At 51.4% G+C, this 19,729-nt stretch overlaps 1 protein-coding gene across 2 annotated transcripts; it reads left to right on the forward strand.

The window, feature by feature from the left end:
• The first annotated feature begins 1,728 nt into the window (after positions 1-1,728).
• Card19 (caspase recruitment domain family member 19) lies at positions 1,729-13,969 on the forward strand. Of its 2 annotated transcripts, XM_028763292.1 has the most exons (6): positions 1,729-1,827; positions 8,938-9,080; positions 11,581-11,734; positions 12,913-12,972; positions 13,111-13,182; positions 13,684-13,969. In XM_028763292.1, exons 1-6 carry the CDS (start codon positions 1,821-1,823, stop codon positions 13,797-13,799), a joined length of 552 nt encoding a protein of 183 aa, XP_028619125.1. In that variant the 5' UTR covers positions 1,729-1,820; the 3' UTR covers positions 13,800-13,969. The 2 variants fall into 2 exon arrangements, with proteins under 2 accessions (XP_028619125.1, XP_028619126.1); XM_028763293.1 differs by lacking the exon at positions 12,913-12,972.
• The last annotated feature ends 5,760 nt before the right edge of the window (positions 13,970-19,729 follow it).

Raw genomic sequence — 19,729 nt, forward strand, 5'->3', positions numbered from 1 at the left:
CAAATGTCATACCAACTCTGGAGTGCTAAGGAGCAGGCAGCCTGCAGTTGGGAGGCCACCTGAGACTGCTAGAGGGACTCTGCTCTAGGCCTCAATTTCCTTCATGGGATCAAGTAAGGTCCTCAGGTTCAGAAGAAGATATAAAGGTGGAATGCTGGCCTTCCTGATGATGAGTCTGACAAGGGATGCCTAAAAATGGGTGATTCAGGAAGCCCTCAGTCTCACCCACTGCTAGAACACAGTGATGGATGTGTAATAACTGGGGTCAAGCTGAATCCCGGAGGCCCTTCAGAATGGTCCCAGTGGGGTCTGGGAAGGGTTTCTGCAAGATGTAGCCCTTGGACTTTCCAGACTTTCCTGGGCACACATGTAGGTCATCTATACACTATCCTCTGCTCTGGAACAAAATCTGTCCATGCTGTCTGTCCTTCCGCAGGTACAGACGGGTGCTGAGGACAGCTGCCTGCTGGCTCTGCATTAGCCTGGCCAGTGGGGAACATGAGCAAACCTCATTTTCTGCAGTGTTTAGCAAGGGGCAGGAGTGTATTGATCACTGTCACTGAGTCCAAGAGTTTGGAGCTCTAAGTGACCTTACAAGCCAATCTCCAGATGTATGCAGCACTGGGGAGGACTGAGGCAGATATGGAGGGCTCAGGGACCCAGGAGATTTCTGGACTGTCCAGGAAGTGCATCCAGACCTGGGGCCCCCGTTGCCGGTCTTGGTCCTGGTCTGGTTCCAATATCTCAAGTTACAGCTCTAAAGTGTGCCAGACTAGCCGCACCAGCAGAGAAGCAAAATCTGGTGCCTGCTGCCATTGCTGGCTGTGAGGGTCCTGCCTCCCCTACCCCCACAGATCTCCATTTCCTGGGCCTGGGCTTGGGGGCTTCCTGTGGTACCAGAGCTGGAAGGGCCAGGCCTACCTACAACAGAAGGGAAACAAAGTTAGGAGGGGGAAAGATTTATCGCCTAAGGCCACACATTTTATAGTTAGGAAAATTGAGGCTTAGTCAGACTGCATGACTTCCTTAACTAGGTTGCAATGGCAGGCATTTGTCCTCTGTTTAAATGGGGGACTTGGTAGAAGGAGGACCCACCAAGCTCTCTGTTAAGTCCCAATTCATCACTGTCCTGTTTTGATCCCTGGTTGCCAGTGAACTCCCATCAGCCTTTTTTTTTTTTTTTTTGCCAGACCTGACCTCCTATGTGACCTTAGGTAATTCTCGTCTCTTTCAAGACTCGGTTTCTTCATCCAGGAAATGGGAGTGAGTGAGGTGGCCAGGGCATAGCAGCACAAAACTGAACCGAGAATCTCACGACTACCTCCTAACCTCAGCAAACAGCAGGCACCGAACTCCGAGGCGGGGCAGGGCATAGGCGAAGGGGCGCGGACCCTGGCAGCTATTAGAGAGGCTGCGAATGGGGCGAGCCTTAACCTGGGACATGGCTTGAGATCTCTCTGGTCCAGACAGACCCGAGTACTGAGCTTCTCCGCTAAATCACTTAAGCTGGCTGGGGCCGGACTCCCGGCTTCGCTACCGGCGAAGCTCCTCAGGGGCGGGGCTCTCTGGAGCGCGTAGTTGAGAGTAAGGGAAGTTGTTTAGAGCCCGGGCAGCGCCACTGCTAACCCGTCCCCAGGGCTCCGTACAGAAAGGGGCGTGGCTAATTGGAGGGAGGGGCTTGGAGTTAAGATGTCGTCGCTGGGCGGGGCCTACAGGGAAGAGGCGGGGCTTAGAGCCAGGCCTGCGGGCGGCGGTGACCGGAGCCCTCGGGCCGGGCGGTGGACAGCCGAGGACGACGGGGCGGCGCCGTGTCCTCCGCCATGACAGGTGGGCGCAGGGCCAGGAGGGCGCTGGGAGCCGAGTGACCTTGGCGTCAGCTGGCGCCGGCGTAAGAGGCGCGCGGTGGCGGGGTGTCCCGGGGTCTGCTCGGCGGGCCAGGGGCGCCGGGGTCTCGGGTGCGGAGTAGGGGGCCGTCGTGGGCCAAGGAGGCAGAGCAGCAGGTGAGCGCTCACCCGGTGCACTGCACGGGCTGCATCTGCGGAGCGAGGCGGTGTCCCGGGACGGGATGGATCTGAGACAGGGAAATGGTGCTCCTCGCCAGTCTGCTGAGACTTTAGAGCGCGATTGCACGCATCCCCCTTGGAGGCGGGACGGGCGCTGCAAACCTGGGTAGCTTGTAGTACCAGGGAGACGCCTGTGTTTCCCGCTTGCTCCGGGGCCAGACTCCATCTCTAGATGGGTCTAGGGAATTCGGAACCAACAACTGGATCCCTGCTCTCCAGGCTGGCTTGGTAGCACCAGCCCAACCCTTTGCTCTAGGGACTCACACACTTTATTCCTGATCCCAGAGGGACACAGTGACATTGCTGTGCTAAGTTCTCCCTGTAAAAGAATGGTGTGAGGATGAGTCAGCGAGGGACCCCTGCTGACATAGAGCCCAGGGAACGTGGTAGCTTCCTGGTGCCACACTTTGTTTTTGGAAGTCTCTTACCCTTCATATGGCAGAGTTCACCTGGACTAGCCCAGAGAGTCTAGGTAACCCCAGAAGCACCCAGGGATGTCTAAACTGGAGTCAGCATTGGTCATGCATGCACAAAAATAAGACCTCACGGACTTCAACCTGGTGACTTCCAGAACAGGTTAGAGGAGACCCCCATCTTCCAGGCCCTTCTTGTTTGGGACTGCAATTTCTAAGCATTATGTTTAGAGCCCTGCTTGAGCCCCTAATATGCACTCTTGTTCAGAATGGCTGTGTGGGGCATAAGGAATATTATCATGCCTGTGTAGGAATGGAGTGATAAATTTCAGGTTGGGTAAGTGCCCCCAGACCGCCCTGCTGGTCAGTGGTAGGAGCAGAATGAGGAGCCTCGGTCTCAGCATTCTTGCCTGGGCCCTGCCCTGCCTCTGGCTTCCCAGATGCTCCAATAAGTTCATCAAGATGTGTGGAACAGATCTCTTGTGTTGGCCTCCAAGGGCTCATTGCAGAGACAGGATGCCCATGGAGAATGAGGTATCCCACCTCCAGGAGAACAGACAGTTATGGGGGTGGAGGACTTTTAGCTGGAAGGACACAGCCAGGCCCTGACTGTGGCAATGGTGCACTTTCCTCTCTGCTGTCTACTTGCTGGCTTTTTGACACTTCTAACCATCCCACCTTTTTCTAGTGGGAGATGGAAGAGCAGAAGCCTGAGAGGATTGGATGGGCAGCCCTGGGGCCACAGATCTCTTGTTCTTGGCTCGGTGCCCTAGTGCACCAGCTGGGGGGGGGGGTGTCTGCCATACACATTAGTCTTTGCTGCCCCCCCGTGTGTGTGTGTGTGTGTGTGTGTGTGTGTGTGTGTGGTGACAATAGATACTGAGGGTTGTGTCTTCACAGAATAGGTAGTAACTCATGGAGTGAGTGATCTAAACTAAACCAAGTACTATGACAAGAGCTTCTGGGAGTGATTCTGAGGGGAGTTGATGCCCAAGTTCTGGACCCCAGGAGAATGGTGAATTCTTGGAAGGGGACCAAATAAGCTGTGCATGAATCAACCAGGTATTCCCAGCCTATAGAAGGGTCCTGACTCTAGTTGTGAGCTGCAGACAGAATGTTCTGCAACCCTAGAGGCAGAGTAAGGACAGGTGGGACCAGCTGCTTCAAAGAATGAGGAGGACTTACATCTGGGCTTCAGAAGTTGAAGATGAGGTGACAGGGCCAAGCTTCTGGTACCAGCTGCTAGGGAGGGAAGATACAGGCAAAAGCTCATAGATTCTGCACAAAGCGATCTATCTTTCTATAGCTAGTAAAGGCATTCCTGGCCTTGTTTACTAGAGCCTGGTATCCAGGCAGAGCCTGATACCTTGCCTGAGTCTCCGTTATACCCAGTGGCTGCCTCTATGTGGTTGCATGAACAGCTTATAAGAGCCACAGGAAGCACAGGAAGTACATTGCCCTAAAGCTGCTGGCCTCAGCCCTGGGCTGGGCTCCCCGTGGCAGGTGACTCAGGGCTCCTGTGACTCATAGCTTGTGGGCAGCAGAGATCCATCTTGGCTAGTGACTCTTAGAGTAGGAGGAGGCTGCTCTGAGGCATTGGCCACTATCCACCAGCAGACCTCGCCTTTGGTCCCTGTACTGAAGCCCACTCATTCCAGAATTCTTTAGTGAGTGCCTACTGTGTGTGCAGCCTTGTACACCCTAGCACAAGGTGGAGTCAGACAGTCTTGGCCTGATCCTGACTGGAAGAGAACAGACCCCTGAATTCACGGTGATTCATATGTAAATGACAGAAGCAGAATGTCAACTGGCAGCCCCAGTGTGGCTCTGAAAGTGGGGCAGTTGCAAAGCCAGTGGGAGGATGGAGGTTATAGACAGGTATAAATAGAACCCTGTGGATTTTTCTGTGAGTTAGCTCAGTGTTGTTCATTTGAACTCTTTAATGAGATGCTGCAGGCACTGGAGCACCTGGCAATGTGGTAAGTCACTGGGTGTCCCTGGGCTGTTGGTAAGTCTGTCTCCTATATACACTGTCAGGGGGCTGGGCCAGTATTCCAAGTCCCCAGCTGCCATGATGGGGCAGCAGATGGCATCAGACAGGGATAGAATGGCCGATGAGCCAAAGTGTGGGCCTTGAGGGAGCAATGGCTTTCAACCAGGACAGCCCTATCCCTATTCTCTTGAGAGTAGCTTCCTGGGCCAAGGATGTGTTTACAGGGTCTTTGATGAATGCAGCCCCCACTGTTACACCGTGAACTCCTGGAAGACACCCCCAAGTTCCTGGCAAAGGGTAGGCATGTTGATGGGCTGTGCCCACCTGGGTTAGGCAGGACCCCACAAAGCCATTTTCAGAGATAGGGGGTTGCAGGAGTCAGAAGACAGACCAGCCAGGAGGAAGTATCAGGAGAACAGAGATGTATGGAAGGTAGCCTGTTGATTCCATACCCCCAGGATGAAGCCAGGGACAGGTCTCACCTTTCCTGACATGGTGATCCTATTTGTAAAAAGCCAATCTACCGTACAGAGGTCTAATCCAATTGGAAGCAGATACATACACTTGCTTTTAGATTTACTCTCTGCCTGTGAGTATTTTTGCAGACTTGCATGTGTGTGTACCATGTGTGTGCAGTGCCTGGTGCCAAGAAGGTCTGAAGAAGCCATCAGATACCCTGGAACTGGAGCTGTAGACCATGCTCTCTGTAAAAGCAACACATGCTCTTAACCTCTGAGCTTCCCCTCCAGCCCCTGTACTTGCTTTTCCAGAACAGTCTGATATATTCTGACACAGGCCTGCAGCTGTGTAAGCATTAGCCACGCAGCATCTAGATGTTTCTGTGACTCAGGAGGATCCTGTGGGCTCCTTCTCAAGTAGTCTATCCCAGCTCAGGGTGGCTCTGCTTCCCGTGACTCCCTCCTCCTGCCCCGGTTTCCCACCAACATCAACAATGGAATTTTCCAAATAAGTTTTCTTAATAGACTTATTTGTCTCGTTTATTTTGAGTCAAAGTCTTTCTTTGTTGTTCAGGCTGCCTCAGCTTCTCCAGTAACTAGGACTGCAGGCTTTATTTTGGGGACTGTTGACTGAAGATTGAGAAAATGGAATCCCCGCCCCTCCCTCAGATCCATTTATTATCATTGGCTGAAGCCCAGAACCAGCACTAGCGTTCCCTCCTTGTGTTGGACATTCCGTGAGCTTTGACAAATATTTTATGCCATCATATAGAATAGTTTCACTGCCTAACACGCCCCTGTGGCCTGCTTATACCTTCCTTTCTCCCTCCCTCCTCATGCCTGGCAACCACTGATTTCATTGTCTCCTTGGCATTGCCTTTTCTGCAGCTTGGTGTAATTAGAGCCATGAGGTCTGGGGCTGTCTCAGACAGGCTCTTTCACGGAGCAAAGTGTGTTAAGACTCCTCCACATCATTCTGTGTGGCTCGTGTATTTCTCTCTTGCAGTGCTGAGGTCTGAGCCCAGGACCTTGTGCATGCCAGGCAAGCTCTCTACCACTGAATCGTATCTTTACAATTTTTATTTTGACATAAGGCCTCACTAGATTGTCTAAACAGGCCTTGAAGTTGGAGGTCCTTCTGTCTCAGCCTAGCTCATCTTATGATGTGTGTGTGTGTGTGTGTGTGTGTGTATGTGTATGTGTGTGAGTGTGCATATGTGTGTATGTGTGTGTGTGCATGTGTGAGAGGACAACCTCAGTGTCAGTCCTCACCTTCTACCTTGAGACAATCTTTCTTCTGTTGCTCACTGCTATGTATGCCAGGCTAGATGGCCCACGAGCTGCTGGGTACTCCCCAGTCTCCAGCTTCACTTTTGAGGTAGGGTCCTAGAGTTCACCAGTTCAGCTAGACTCCATGTCTAGTGAGCTCTATGGATCTGACTACGTTAACCTCAGTGCTGGGATTGCAGATAAATGCCAACACTTCTCAGTTTCTGGGTTCTGAAGAGTTTAACTCTGGTCCCCACATCTGTGTATAGCTCCAAGCCCAACTCGTCCCTCTTCTTCCTGGCCTCTTTTTTGTTTGTCATATTTGTTGTTGTTTGGGTTTTTTTTTGTTTTGGTTTTGGTCTTACATTATTTAGCCTAGACTGGCCTTGAACTCATAATCCTCCTGCCTCAGCACTCCATAATGCCAAAACTACAGATGTCCATCACCATACCTGGCCACCCTCTGTCATCTCTGATGTTAGCAGTCTGAGCCATTTTTGCCAGTCTAGCTAAATTTCTGTTAATTCTGTCGACCTTTTCAGTGAATAAACTTTGGTTTTGTTGATTTTTCTCTTTTATAAGCATTCTCCCCTCTCTGCTATCTTCAGTCTAGTTGGTGCTATTCTTTTCTTCTGTTAGCTTTGTGTTTGGCTTTTCTAGTGTTCTCCCTCCTTCCCTTACAATTTAACTGAGGTGTAATGTTAGGTTATTAATTTTAGCTTTTCTTTTTTTAAAGACAAGGTTTCACTGTGCCCCACTATGTAACTCCAGCTAGCCCAGACTCTATATAGATTAAGGTGGCCTCAAACCCACAGCAGTCTGCCTGCGTCTGTCTCCGGAGTGGTCAGATTGAAGCACGTGCCATGCCTGGCCCAAGCGCTCTCATCTGAAACGTGCTCATCTGTGCCTGTTGTTTCTCCCTCTCGGAGGCACGCTTGCTCCATCCCTCAGGTTTGGAGAGTTTGTTTCTTATTTGTCCCAATGTTGTTTTCAATTTATTTTGTGATTTCATTGCGACCTATTAGTAATCAAATCCCCACAGATTTGTGAACTCTGGTGGTATTGATCCCTCACTTCATGTCACGTGATCAGAAAACAGCACTTGATTCAAATGCTTTTAAATATACGAGGACTTATTTTATTATTATTATTATTATTGTTATTGTTATTGTTATTCATTCCATTCGTTTACATCTCAAATGATAGCCCATTTCCCGGTTACTCCTCCATAAGCCCCCATCCCACATCCGCCCTCTCCCCCTCCCCATTGCCTCTATGAGGGTGCTCCTCTACCCACCCACCCTCTCCCTCCTTACGGCTCCAGCATCCCCCTATGCTGGGGCATCAAACCTCCACAGGACCAAGGGCCTCCCCTCCCACTGCTGTCAGCCCAGGTCATCCTCTGCTACATGTGTATCTGGAGTCCTGGATCCCTCCCTGTACATTCCTTGGTTGGTGGTCTAGTCTCTGAGAGCACTGAGTGGTCCAGCCAGCCCATGTTGTTCTTCCTATGGGGTCGCAATCCCCTTCCATTCCTCCAGTCCTTCGGCCAGCTCCCAAACGGTGCCCCTGAGCTCAGTCTGATGGTTGGCTCCAAGCATCCACATCTGCATTGGTCAGTTGCTGGCCAGGCCTCCCAAGAAGCAGCCACACCAGGTTCCTGTCAGCAAGTGCCTCTTGAGCACAGCAACAGTGCAGGATTTGGTGTCTGCAGACATGATGGATCCCCAGGTGGGGAAGTCCCTAATGGTCCCTCCTTCAGTCTCTGCTCCATTTTTTGTCCTTTTTCTTCCTTTGGACAGGAATATTTCTGAATTAAAAACTTTGAGATGGGTGGGTACCCCCATCCCTACAAGGACTTATTTTGTGGCCTGGGGTCTGCTTGTTTTGTGATCTAGAATATGTTAGGTGTGCACTTGGGAAAAGTGTGGTTTTTGTATTCCTGGGTAGTTTGTTTTGTGTGTGACTTTTGGGTATAGTTTACAGGATCGTAAGTCTTCCGTTTCCTTATTGATCTTATCTGGCTATCTGTTGTTTAAAGTGGTATGTTAATGTCTGTTTCTCGATTCGGTTCCACCGATATTTCCTCATATTCGGGGCTCTGAAACTTGGTGTGTATGTTTATTGTTATTACACATTCCTGATGTCTGCAGGCAGCTGTGAATATAGCCCAATACAAAATTGGAAACTTGCTTACAGCATTATGAGGTTGTTTTTGAACATAACGTTTGCAGGTGACAACTTCTGGTGTTGAAAGGTCAAAAGGTGGGAGTTGCCCACATGGAATGCCTTTTTAATTCCTTTCACTTTCAACTGATTTGTGTGTTTAGCTCTATAGTGAGCGGCTCAGTATTTAGGGCTATTCCGCTAACCTTTGCCCTTTTGACTAAAGAGTTCAACCTATTTACATTTAAAGTAATTGTTGATAATGAAAGATTTATCTCTACTATTTGTGTTTTGTGGGTCTTTTAGGTTTTTTCAACCCTTATTTCTAACTTTTCTGATTTCTTTTGTATTTAAGTAAAATTTTTTTGTGGTAATATTTTGATTCTTTTATTTATCTTGTGTATATTCTATAGATATCTTCTTTGTAGTTAACGTGAAAATTATAGATGCACCCTCCAGAGAGACTGCTGCCCTTCCAGCAGGTGTGGGCGTCCTGTGGTCAGCACCAAGGGTGCCATCTTTGGTCCCCCTTGAGGGTCTCCTGGCTTACCTCATGCTATCCACATGTGTTCCAGATCAGACCTACTGTGACCGGCTGGTACAGGATACTCCTTTCCTGACAGGACAGGGTCGCCTGAGCGAACAACAAGTAGACAGGATCATCCTCCAGCTGAACCGTTACTACCCACAAATCCTCACCAACAAGGAGGCCGAAAAGGTGCTGAGGGGTGAGCGGGACCAGGGAACCCCTTGGGTGTCTCCTATCTGAGCTGGGAAAATCGCCAGAGGCCCTGAATTGTTGCCTCAGGAGACGCCTCAGGAGCTTGCAGGAGTCACACCTGGGCTCGGGCCAGCCCACGTGGTCTCAGATCGGCAGATCTTTATCCCTCAATCTCAGATGTTCTTGTGGCTGCTGGTCCCTTCCAGAATTATGAGGAGGTTGTAGGAGGTGCTACACGGCGTCTTAATTAGGGTTTCCATTGCTGTGATGAAGCATCATGATCAAAAGCAGTTTGGGGAGAAAAGGTTTTATTTGGTGTAGGTTTCCACATCCATAGTCTAACACTGAAGGAAGTCAGGACAGGAACTCAAACAAGGCAGGAATCTGGAGGCAGGGGCTGATGCAGAGGCCATGGAGGGTGCTGCTTATTGGCTTTCTCATCATGGCCTGGTCTGTCTACTTTCTTACAGAACCCAGGACCACCAGCCCAGGGCTGGCACCACCCACAGTGGCCTGAGCCCTCCCCGGTTAATGCCCTACAGGCTTGCCTACAGCCCAATCTTATGGAGGCATTTTCTCAATTGGGGCTCCCTCCTCTCAGATGATTTTAGCCTGTGTCAAGTTGATATAACATTAGCCATCATACATGACAACACACAACAACATAAAAATAGGAAGGAGCCAAGGAAGGAGGGATCACAAGTCTGGACCTGGAGCTGGGCATACGGTTCAGTTGGTAAAATGATTTTTGTGTGAACACGAGGACTTGAGTTTCGATCCCTGAGCCTGTAACCCTAGCAGACAGAGACAGATAGAGCCCAGGGGTTTGCTGGACGAACAGTTTAGCCAAAATGGTGAACTCCAGGTTCAGTGGAAGATTCTATCTCAAAAAAGTAAGGTGCAGAGGCATTGAGGAAAGCATCCTGACACAACCTCTGGCCTCTGCATGCACCCACATGTGTAAGCATCCATAACACACACACATACACACACACACGCACACACACACACACGCACGCATGCACAGAGTCTGGAACCACGCCATGGCTCTTTGCTCTGCATCTTCCCGAGGGTCAAATAAGTAAATAAGTGATGGGTCCCTGCATTTTCCTCCTCGTTCGTCCTTGTGTTTGTAGGGCCAAGAGGCCCAGCCTATAGCAGGTGGGCAGTGGAGGCTGACCCCACCCATAGCCATGCTTGGCCTGCCTGGCCAGGCAGACTTGAGGGAGGCTGGTCCACTGAGAGCTTCAGCACCCGGTCTGTGACACAACCATGCTATCCCGCTTGGCTCAGAGACTGGGGCGTGGCCTGGCCCACCTGAGCCAGGTGAATACCTACCAAGCACACTCTTTCTAGACTATTCCCGGTTCTCACCTATAGCCCTACAAATAGCTTAAGTCATCCCCCCATTTTACAGAGGAGGCAACCAAGGCCTCAGGTGTCACAGCTACAGACATCAAAATGGTTCTGCCAGAGATGGCTTTTCAGATGCAGTCCCTGGGCTTTGTGTCACAACAGCTAATCCTGCCTTGTCTCTCCAGGTCTGAAAAGAAGACCCTGAGAAGCCCTAGGTTTTGAGGGACAAGGGATGAAATTTGGGCCTACCCCCACTTAAGTATCAGTACATGCTCCTGACAGTCTTACCAAGACTGGAGGAACTGAATAGGACAGTGAATGCCAGAGATGCACTAGTCCTTTGGGGGTCATTCCTTTTGGGTAAACACCGATGATTGACTTTCTTGGTAGTTGCCTCAAAGCAGGTAAAGTTTGGTTGGACAGAAGCAGGGTCAACTCAGGTTGCCTGTCAGCTCGGACACTTACAGTGTGAACTGCACAGTGGTTTTAAAAAGTGACAGGCTCCAGTTCATCTCACTGTGGCACATAAGGTTCAGAAGTCCCGATGCTAAAGTTCCTTCTCACAGGCCCTGTAGGCTCTGTTAGCGCTGGTCAGTTTTCAGCTGTCACCACCAGGGGGCAGCACCAGACCATAGCCTCTGGTTCTGGGCTTGGTGCCAAGTAGCCTGTCCACTGGCCTTCACAACCACATCAGAAGAACTGTTCTTTTCTCAGTTGGCTTTTGAAATACTAGACTCAGGTCCCTACAAACTGCGAAATGAGAGCAATTGTCACGTACGCCGTCATCTGTGCTCTGTAACAACCCTGCCACGTGGGATTGTTTCCCTTTTACAAGAACTGAGTCCCAGAGGGTAGCAGTGATTCACTGAGGCCACATGGGGAGAAGCCACATTGAGTCTCATTACTTAGGGTGATGTCCCCCACACCCTGTTTTCTCAGTGACCTCTCCCAGCCTGTCGCCCTGGAGACACAAGTATTAGCCAAGACTTAGCCTGCAACTGACTGCTGTAGTGTTGGGTGTATGTCAGTAGGTGGTGTGAGGGGTTGTGAGGGTTCTGAGGTCTGTAGCTTCTGAGGCTGGGGTCCTGAGTGCACCACCTCACAGCTGTCCCCTACAGCCTACCCTTTCTTCTGCCCCCAGTTCCGGAACCCCAAGGCATCCCTGCGCGTACGGCTCTGTGACCTCCTGAGCCACCTGCAGCAGCGTGGGGAACGGCACTGTCAGGAATTTTACCGAGCTTTGTACATCCATGCCCAGCCCCTGCACAGCCACCTGCCCAGCCGCTACACTCCTCGTAAGTCCTGCCCCTTATCCCTACCTACAGTGGTCCACATTCACCAGGGGCAGCACCAGGTCAACTGCTGGCAGCATGGCAGTCCTCAGTGCCTCAGATGCCCAGCCTGGGTGTCTCTCCCCTTCCCTGTCCCTCCTTGGAGAATTCACTCGGAGAATAGCACAGGCTGCATATCGGTCTGCCTCTCCCTCTGTCCTCCTCCCTCTCTGATGCTACCCTTTCCGTGCCAGCTTTCACATAGAAGCCACCGTTCCATGTACCCAGTCTGCCTCCTGTGTGTGCTGTGGCTGTGTCTTCATTTCTCAGTTCATAGCAACTTCATTCTTACGTCCCTGTGCTCCTTGGCCATGCCAGCAGAGCGTGACCAGGCCTACAGCAGGTCCCAAGTCCGTCTGCCTTTTGTGTCCTCCAGTCTGTTCACGTGGGGATTTTGTAGAGCATCTTTGGGTGTAGGTAAGAGGGACTGTGATCTCAAAGTCCTAGGTGATACGTAGTTCCCAAGCCCTGGTGGTCACTAGAGCTGCTGGGATCTGCATTTCATAGCACAACCAGTGTGGTGGCTCAATTCCAAGGTTTTCTGCTTGGAAAACTGGGAGGAGGTGTGCTGCTGCACCAGACAAAAAAAATGAGGTGACTCTGCCCATGAGCTCAGCTGGGACTCTAGGCTGGGGTCTCTGATCCCAAGGAATCTTTCCCAGACCTCAGATACGACAGTGTGGACACTGCAGGACACAGTGAATAGGCTCTCCCTCTCCCCTCCACTGAGAGCATTTCACTGGGTTCTTTAGAACCCTGCTGGAGCAGAGCCGCATCCCTACTGGAACCTTTTATGGTTCCTAGATGCCCCGGGGCCCGTGTGGCCTGTCATCTGCCTCTAACCCCATGGGGATATCTAGGGAAAAGTTCTCGATAGTGGATATCTATCCTGCATTTGGTGACTTATGGCAAACAGGGCATGCTGGTCTACTCCACACCTGTGATGTCACAGAAACCGGGCCAAAGGAAACCCAGATTCATGCAGTGTCCTCTGAAGAGCTGAACTCACGATTCCACCCCATGCAGTGGCCATGAGTGAGCCCAGCACCTCCAGGAGTCAGAGACGTCCTTGGGTTCCCCTGGGGACACCTCCGCTCTCAGCTCAGCCCTCTACTAACCACACTCTGTAATTTTGTTTCCAGAAAACTCAGATTGCAGAGAGCTGGACTGGGGCCTCGAGAGCCGTGACCTGAGTGACAGGGGTAACGCCCCCCGCCACCTCCTTTCTTTTTCCCTTTTCCCTCAGGGCTCTGTCTGTGTCCCAAGGGCTTTCTGTTAGGGGACAAGCCCCCTATAGTGCTTACCAGTTGGTTCAGCCACTCTCACTCCTTTCTCCCCAGGACTCATGAGCTTCCTGGCAGGCCTGGGCCTGGCAGCGGGCCTGGCCCTTCTCCTCTACTGCTGCCCGCCAGGTGAGTGCTGGTCACCTTCAAGCCAGTAGGCAGATGATGGGGACCAGAGAATGACAGCTTATCAACATAGTGTACAAGTGGCAGAGTTGAGAGTCAGCCCTGCTGTGTCTGCCATCTTGGGGTTATCTCCCCTGATGAGACTTGATCTCCTGACCTGTGCTAACACAGCCCTTACAAACCCAACCCCACTGGGGCCTGAAGCTTGCAGCCAGCCTTACCTGCTCCATGTCCCCTGTTCTGTGATGCCTGAGTTTGCCATCTGGGAAGGCCTTTGGGGATAGGGTAGTGTAGGCTTGTATACTGAAGGCCTGAGTGTCACCCAGGCAGGAACTATGGGCTCTGGGGTCAGGCTCAGTTCTGATCTTTGAACCAAATACAAAGACCCGGTGTGAGTGGGAGGTAGGGCAGGACTACTGCCCTACCTGCTTCAGTCCAGAGGCATCCAGGAACAGCCCCCTTCATGGCTGCCCCATGGATTGCCTCCTCCCCTTTGTCTTCCAGACCCCAAAGTGCTGCCCGGGACCCGGCGTGTCCTTGCCTTCTCACCTGTCATCATTGACCAGCATGTCAGCCGCTACCTGCTGGCTTTCCTGGCAGATGACCTCGGAGGACTCTGACGAACCCAGACCCTGGGCCTTACCTGCTTCTTAACCAAAGAATCCCCTGGCCGCCCACTGTGGGGGCCCATACTTTTTTTCTAAATACTTATTTTTCATTATTTATAATTTCTACGAGAACATACCACCTTCACTCTGTAAGGTGCTTAATAATAAATGTTCCAGCTGCATCTGTCTGTCTCATGTCCTCTTCTTGGAGTGTGTCTGTCTGTCTGTCTGTCAGTCTGTCGGTCTGTCTGTCTGTGTTTGTTAATATTTTAACAATGGCTACTCACCCAGAACTGTTCTAGGTGCTCCTGGCTTTGAGTCCAGCTTTGGTCCAGAGACATGCCTCCTCCAGGTACCCCCACCATCCCTCCTACATCAGATGTCCTACCATCGTCCCCTTGCTCACATCATCCACACACTCCAGATGTCTCACATCATCCCTTTCCCATTCCCTCTCTCCTCAGACAACGTCTTCTAAAGATATCTTACCCAATCCCCGCCCCCTCTACCACATACTCCACTCAATCCTCACCCCCTTTTACCACATACCCCACCCTGGAAAGTAAAGTTCTAGTGGAGATGAACTCTTGAACCCAGATCCTAGGTAATATCAAGTGTGGACATAGAATCAGTGCTGTCCCAGATGGGCTTGGTGTGACTGGACACTAGGCCTCAGCTATGTGCAGCATGGAAGGAAACACAGTCCTTGTCACCAATCCACAAGGGCCACCCTGCCCAGGTGGGAGGACATCTAGATGGAACAAACAGTTCATAGAACACTCTAGACCCTGTAGAGATAGAGAAGGCATGGTACATTTGAGATCCTCTGCATTGGTTCTTCGCACACCTTTCTGGGACCTCATCCAGCTGTTCCTCCATCCTAGATTCAGGGTTTCTATCTAGTTCCCTTGACTAAGGAGCTGTGTCCATCCTGTATCGCGATCTGTGCTGGGAAGGTTTCTTGTGGATGCCAGGAGGGTGAACACACAAAGCTGACAGCTGGATGCTCGGCCTCTGGCTTCCATCTCTGACTCCTCCTCTCCAGGGTCCTCCTGCTTTAGGCTGTATGAATTACACTGACCAGGGTTGGGATGAGGGGGAGGGGACCCTCTAGCCCTCCACTGCTACTCGATGTCTGGGATCCCATAACTCCCCTCATCTTATAGATGAGAAAATGGGTCAGAACCAAGGCCACACAGCAAAAAAGAGGCCAACGCAAAGGTATCCCATGAGCCTTTTGTGCACAACACAACAGGTTATTTTCAACAGATCAGTGCACACACACCTTTACCCACATAGTCACTAAGATTCCTTTCCTGAGGGGGTGTAAACAACATGAGTTTCTTCTCCTGGGTGCCCCAAAACAGACTGATGTATGGTTCTACCGAAGTTCACCTTGAAGAGCTAATAGGGGAATGGGTGGGGAGTTATGGGCAGGAATGTGGGGTGGGGGTGGGGGTGGAGGCAGGGGCATTAAATCAGCCACACTGTGGGGAGGATTTAAGATTTGTAGGAACCAGAGGAGTCAAGGACACCACAAGAAATCCAAAAATCAACTAACATGGGCCCATAAGGGCTCACAGAGACTGAACTGCCAATCAAAGAGCATGCACGGGACAGACCTCGGCCCTCCACTCAGATGTAACAGTTGTACAGCTTGGTCTTCATGTGGGACTCCTCGTAGCAGGAGCAGGGGCTGTCTCTGACTCTGCTGCCTGCCTTTGGAGCCCTTTCCCCTACTGGGCTGCCCCATCTAGCCTCAACAGGAGATGCACCTAGTCTTACTGCAACCTTATATGCAAGGCTGACTGGTATCCACGGGAGGCCTGCCGTTTTTCTGAAGAGTAAGAGAGGAGGACTGGATGAGGAAAGGAGGGGGCAGAGGGCTGGGAGGAGAGGAGGGAGGTGAAACCAGTCTGGATATTAAGTAAATAAATTAACATTTTTTAAAAATTAAAAAAAGAATTTATTCTTTACTTAAAAAAATAAATCAGCCACACTGGAAGAAGGTCTGTACCCAGCATCAATGAATCCCTCGTGGACACTTACACGGTATCTCCTTCCTCTAGAACTTCTCCATCTGTATACCCAAGCCCCTCTCCTAGATCCTGGGACCATCTGCAATTAGGCAGAATTGCAGACATCTGCTTGGGAGGGGTGGTTGTTTACTCAAGGGAGAGCACAGTGACCCCTCCCACCCCTTCCTTTGGTGAGGAAAGTCAGTCAACAAGCCCAGCTGTGTGATCTTTTGTAACCAGGCCCAGGCAAATTACTGAAGATGGTCAGTTTGGCTTAGAAAGTGGTCCTGAGCGGCAGCACACATACAAACGTACACATGTGTGCACAGTTCTCTGGATGTACATACAAGCTCATGCTGTGTACTTGTACATGTTCACTCACGTGTATGCTGTCTGTGCAGGTACACAGGTCCATTTGCATGCATACTCACACATACACCAGACACAGATTATACATGGGGTGTCTGTTAGGCTCGGGTCAGGGTGCCTGGAGAGTTTGTTCTTGAGTGTCTCCCCCACCAGTTCCTCCACACCAGCCTTTTTTGAGGAAACACAACATTGTCAACTTGCGGAGTCATCATGAGTCTGTTTTCCACCGAGCTTCCGGAGTCATGCGTGCCATGGTTTGGAAAGTACAGGGGCAGGCTTGAACTGAGATGACCCAAACGTGAGAAGAGGTGGGCATGGTATTGGGCCCCCAGGGAGGGATTCCAGTCAAGTTGTAGGCTCACAGAACATGTGCGAGCAGCAAACACAAAGAGAGGATTCTGGTTACCGCCCTGAGCAGTGGCTGACCCAGACCCTTAGGGTGGTGACCTGAATGTATAGTGCGCATGCTCCATTCTGCGCCATTGGCGAACTGCAGGCAAAGGTGAAGGAAGGCTGCTTCCTTCCTTCCTTCCTTCCTTCCTTCCTTCCTTCCTTCCTTCCTTCCTTCCTTTCTTTCTTTTTTTCTTTCTTTCTTTCAAGACAGGATTTCTCTGTGTAGCCCTGGCTGTCCTGGAACTCATCCAGTAGACCAGGCTGGACTCGAACTCAGAAATCCACTTGCCTCTGCCTCCCGAGTGCCGGGATTAAAGGCGTTTGCTACCACCTCCATGGAAGGTGGTTTCTTCAGTGCCTTCTCATCTGCCAGGACACACTGCGAACAGTGAGAATGGAGGTGGCTTTGACCCCCCACTGACCATGTCACTGCCCCACCGCAGAGTTGCAGGAGCAGGGGGTGTACTTACTAGTGTCTAAGCCTCAGTCTGCACCCCTCTACCTCAGGAGCCCTACCCTGAGCACCCACTCGTAAGCACAGATCCATGGACCAATCCCCTGCTAAAGAACCATAGCCACAGAGTTGTGTGAACTGATCACTTTGTTGGAGGGTTGCCCAATACGTGACACAGTAAAGGTGAGACACCTAGTGGAAGTAACTTGTATCAATTGTGTGGACAGGTTCAACTTGGCCCTAGGCTATGAAGAAGGGTCTCAAGGGGCACTAAAGTCCTAGCTTCTGTCAGCAAAAGGCAGGGATGGTGGCTGGGAAGGTCTTGGGTCTGGTCCCCATTTGACACCATTGTGTATGCCCTTCCTTAGAGATGTCTCAAAGGCCTGTGAGCCCTGGTTCTCTGGGCTCTACAGGAGGGCACCACCCTAATGTAGGCCTACTTAGCATCCCAGAATCGATGACTTTCTCCTTCTACCCTGAGGCCCTCAGCCTGCCAACCCCTGAACACAGGCTGGAGACCCCTCCAAGAGTGTCCCAGATACTTGAACTCCATTCCTTAGTTGGGCTCAAAGCCTGTGGCTAAGACTTTCAACATCCTGGACTTTAGCTGCTGCCTGCTGCTGGGCTGGTTCTCCAGAGGACTTCCTCCTTAAGCTGAATCCCATGGAGGAGACAGTAAAGGAACTCCCTGCCTGGACCTCAGTATCCCCATCAGACCCTGCCCTTCCTTCCAGCCATCCTGTCACCTGGTGCTTATGACCTAGAATGAGTTATGTCCACAAGAAGCAAGGGGCACCACTGGCCACTTGCTCAGTGATGTCCCGTGTAAAAAGGACAGCTGGGGTCTCGTGCCAGCACAGCACAGCGCTAGAGGTCCCTGTAAGGAATAATAAGCCATTGCCTCTATGGTCACCCCTTGTCATCTATCCTCCATGCATCCCTCTGGGCCTGGGTAAGATGTCCCTGACTCCTTGAGGGTGTCTTGGACACTCAAGTGACAACAGGATCTGCTCTTCGGGCAGTGCTCCCAGAAGGAAAGAGGATGGTGGGGGTAGTACAGAATGGAGAAGTCCCCCATGAGGAATCTGAGGTGAAGGGGCAAGTGGTTCTGCAGTAGAATGGATCAAATATGGTAGAGTGCTGAACAAGCACACAGGTCAGCGGGGCCACAGGGACAGGAGGGAGGAGCCCCGAAATGCATCTGCATCTTGTGCAACCGAAGCTGATGATTTGGGGGTGTTCTGACTCTGCTCTTGTGTGGTGTCAGTTTTCCAGTTACTGCTGGGTCAGCATCTGTGGGCTGGGCCACCTTCCCTTTGCAGATGGCTTGAGGGACCCTGCTAGGTCCTCTAGCTATAAGCCCAATCAGCCACAGACCGTGGCTCTCTCCGGTGGATCCTGGGCATGTGCCCTCTCAGACCAGATGAGGAGGATCTGGGACGAGGGGACCTGTTGTGCTTTCCATAGATGTTGGCACCTGATAGGTGCTCAGGGAGACGGAGAGCCGAGGGACACTGTTCTGCCCCGTTGCTGCTCAGTTCTCTTGTCTCTCATCTATACAGCGGGTGAGAGAATGGGGACCCAGTTTAAACAGCAGGAGAGTATGCACGTCATGGCATAGCTTGGAGAGGCACTGATTAAATCACTATAGCACCCCCCTCTCGTTTTTTTTTTTGTTTGTGTGTTTTTTTATTTCGAGACACGATCTCACTATGTAGACCAGGCTGGCCTTTGAACTCACAGAGATCTGCCTTCCTCTGCTTCCTAAGCACTAAGCCCAGCCTCTTGTAATCTTAATCTGAGAGCAAATCAAGACCCTGGTACTATCTTGCAGAGGACTCAGAACACCAGGAGGATGAGCAAGGTTGTTTCAAGGATCCTCATGTTCCATTTTGCAGTTGACAGCAGGTGCCATGGGTGTGAGGGAAGGGTTACCCTGGCCTGGGAGTGGGTGATGTGCCCTCTCCCAGAGGGCTGTGCACTGGGGTGCAGAGAGCAGCAGCTGGGGTCCTTCCTGGAGCCCCTCCCAGATCAGTGGCACTGGAGTCAATGTTTTCCCGTTGATTAAGTATCTGGGAAGGAACAACAGAAAGTCATGAAAGATAGGAAATGGAGTTGTCCCCAATGAAATCAGGAGGGAGGAGAGAAGGCATGTGGGAAACTGGAGAGGGGGTAGGCTGAGTGTGACAGGTGTGGGGAGAAGGAAACACCTGTCATCCAGCTATCCAGGAATACCTCAGCATGTCAGAATAGGCCTTCCTCCGAGCCGAGGCCTGCTGCCCACATCTGTTCTTAAAGGACACATGGTGAGGACAGCATCCTGTAAAATTAGCAATGCTCACACACAGCCAGTGTTTGCCACAGGCTGGACGGCAGTGGTGGGTGGAGGGCTGGGTCAGACCAGAGCTTCATCCCCCGGAGAAGCAAGGGAGCTGGGGAGATGCCCAGCCGTGCAAACATGAAGACCTGATCCCCAGCACCTCCAGAAAAAGCTTGGCATGGCAGTGTGTGCCTGCAATTCCATTGCTGGGGAGGTGGAGTCAGGATTGCTGGAGCTTGCTGGCCAGCCGGTCTAACAGAATCAGTGAGTTCCAAGTTTACTGACAAGTGCTGCCTCAAAAATTAAGGTGGAGAGTGGCTGAGTAATACACCTGCTGTTCTCTCTCTCTCTCTCTCTCTCTCTCTCTCTCTCTCTCTCTCTCTCTCTC

The sequence above is a fragment of the Grammomys surdaster genome, unplaced genomic scaffold (assembly GCF_004785775.1).
Source record: "Grammomys surdaster isolate TR1022 unplaced genomic scaffold, NIH_TR_1.0 137, whole genome shotgun sequence".
Classification (NCBI taxonomy): domain Eukaryota; kingdom Metazoa; phylum Chordata; class Mammalia; order Rodentia; family Muridae; genus Grammomys; species Grammomys surdaster.

What these genes read in the sequence shown, in the direction of transcription:
- Card19 (XM_028763292.1), top strand. An exon ending in CCAACAAGGAGGCCGAAAAG is followed by an intron (nt 9,081 to 11,580) that starts GTGCTGAGGGGT and finishes TTCTGCCCCCAG; the next exon opens with TTCCGGAACCCCAAGGCATC. An exon ending in GCCCAGCCGCTACACTCCTC is followed by an intron (nt 11,735 to 12,912) that starts GTAAGTCCTGCC and finishes TTTTGTTTCCAG; the next exon opens with AAAACTCAGATTGCAGAGAG.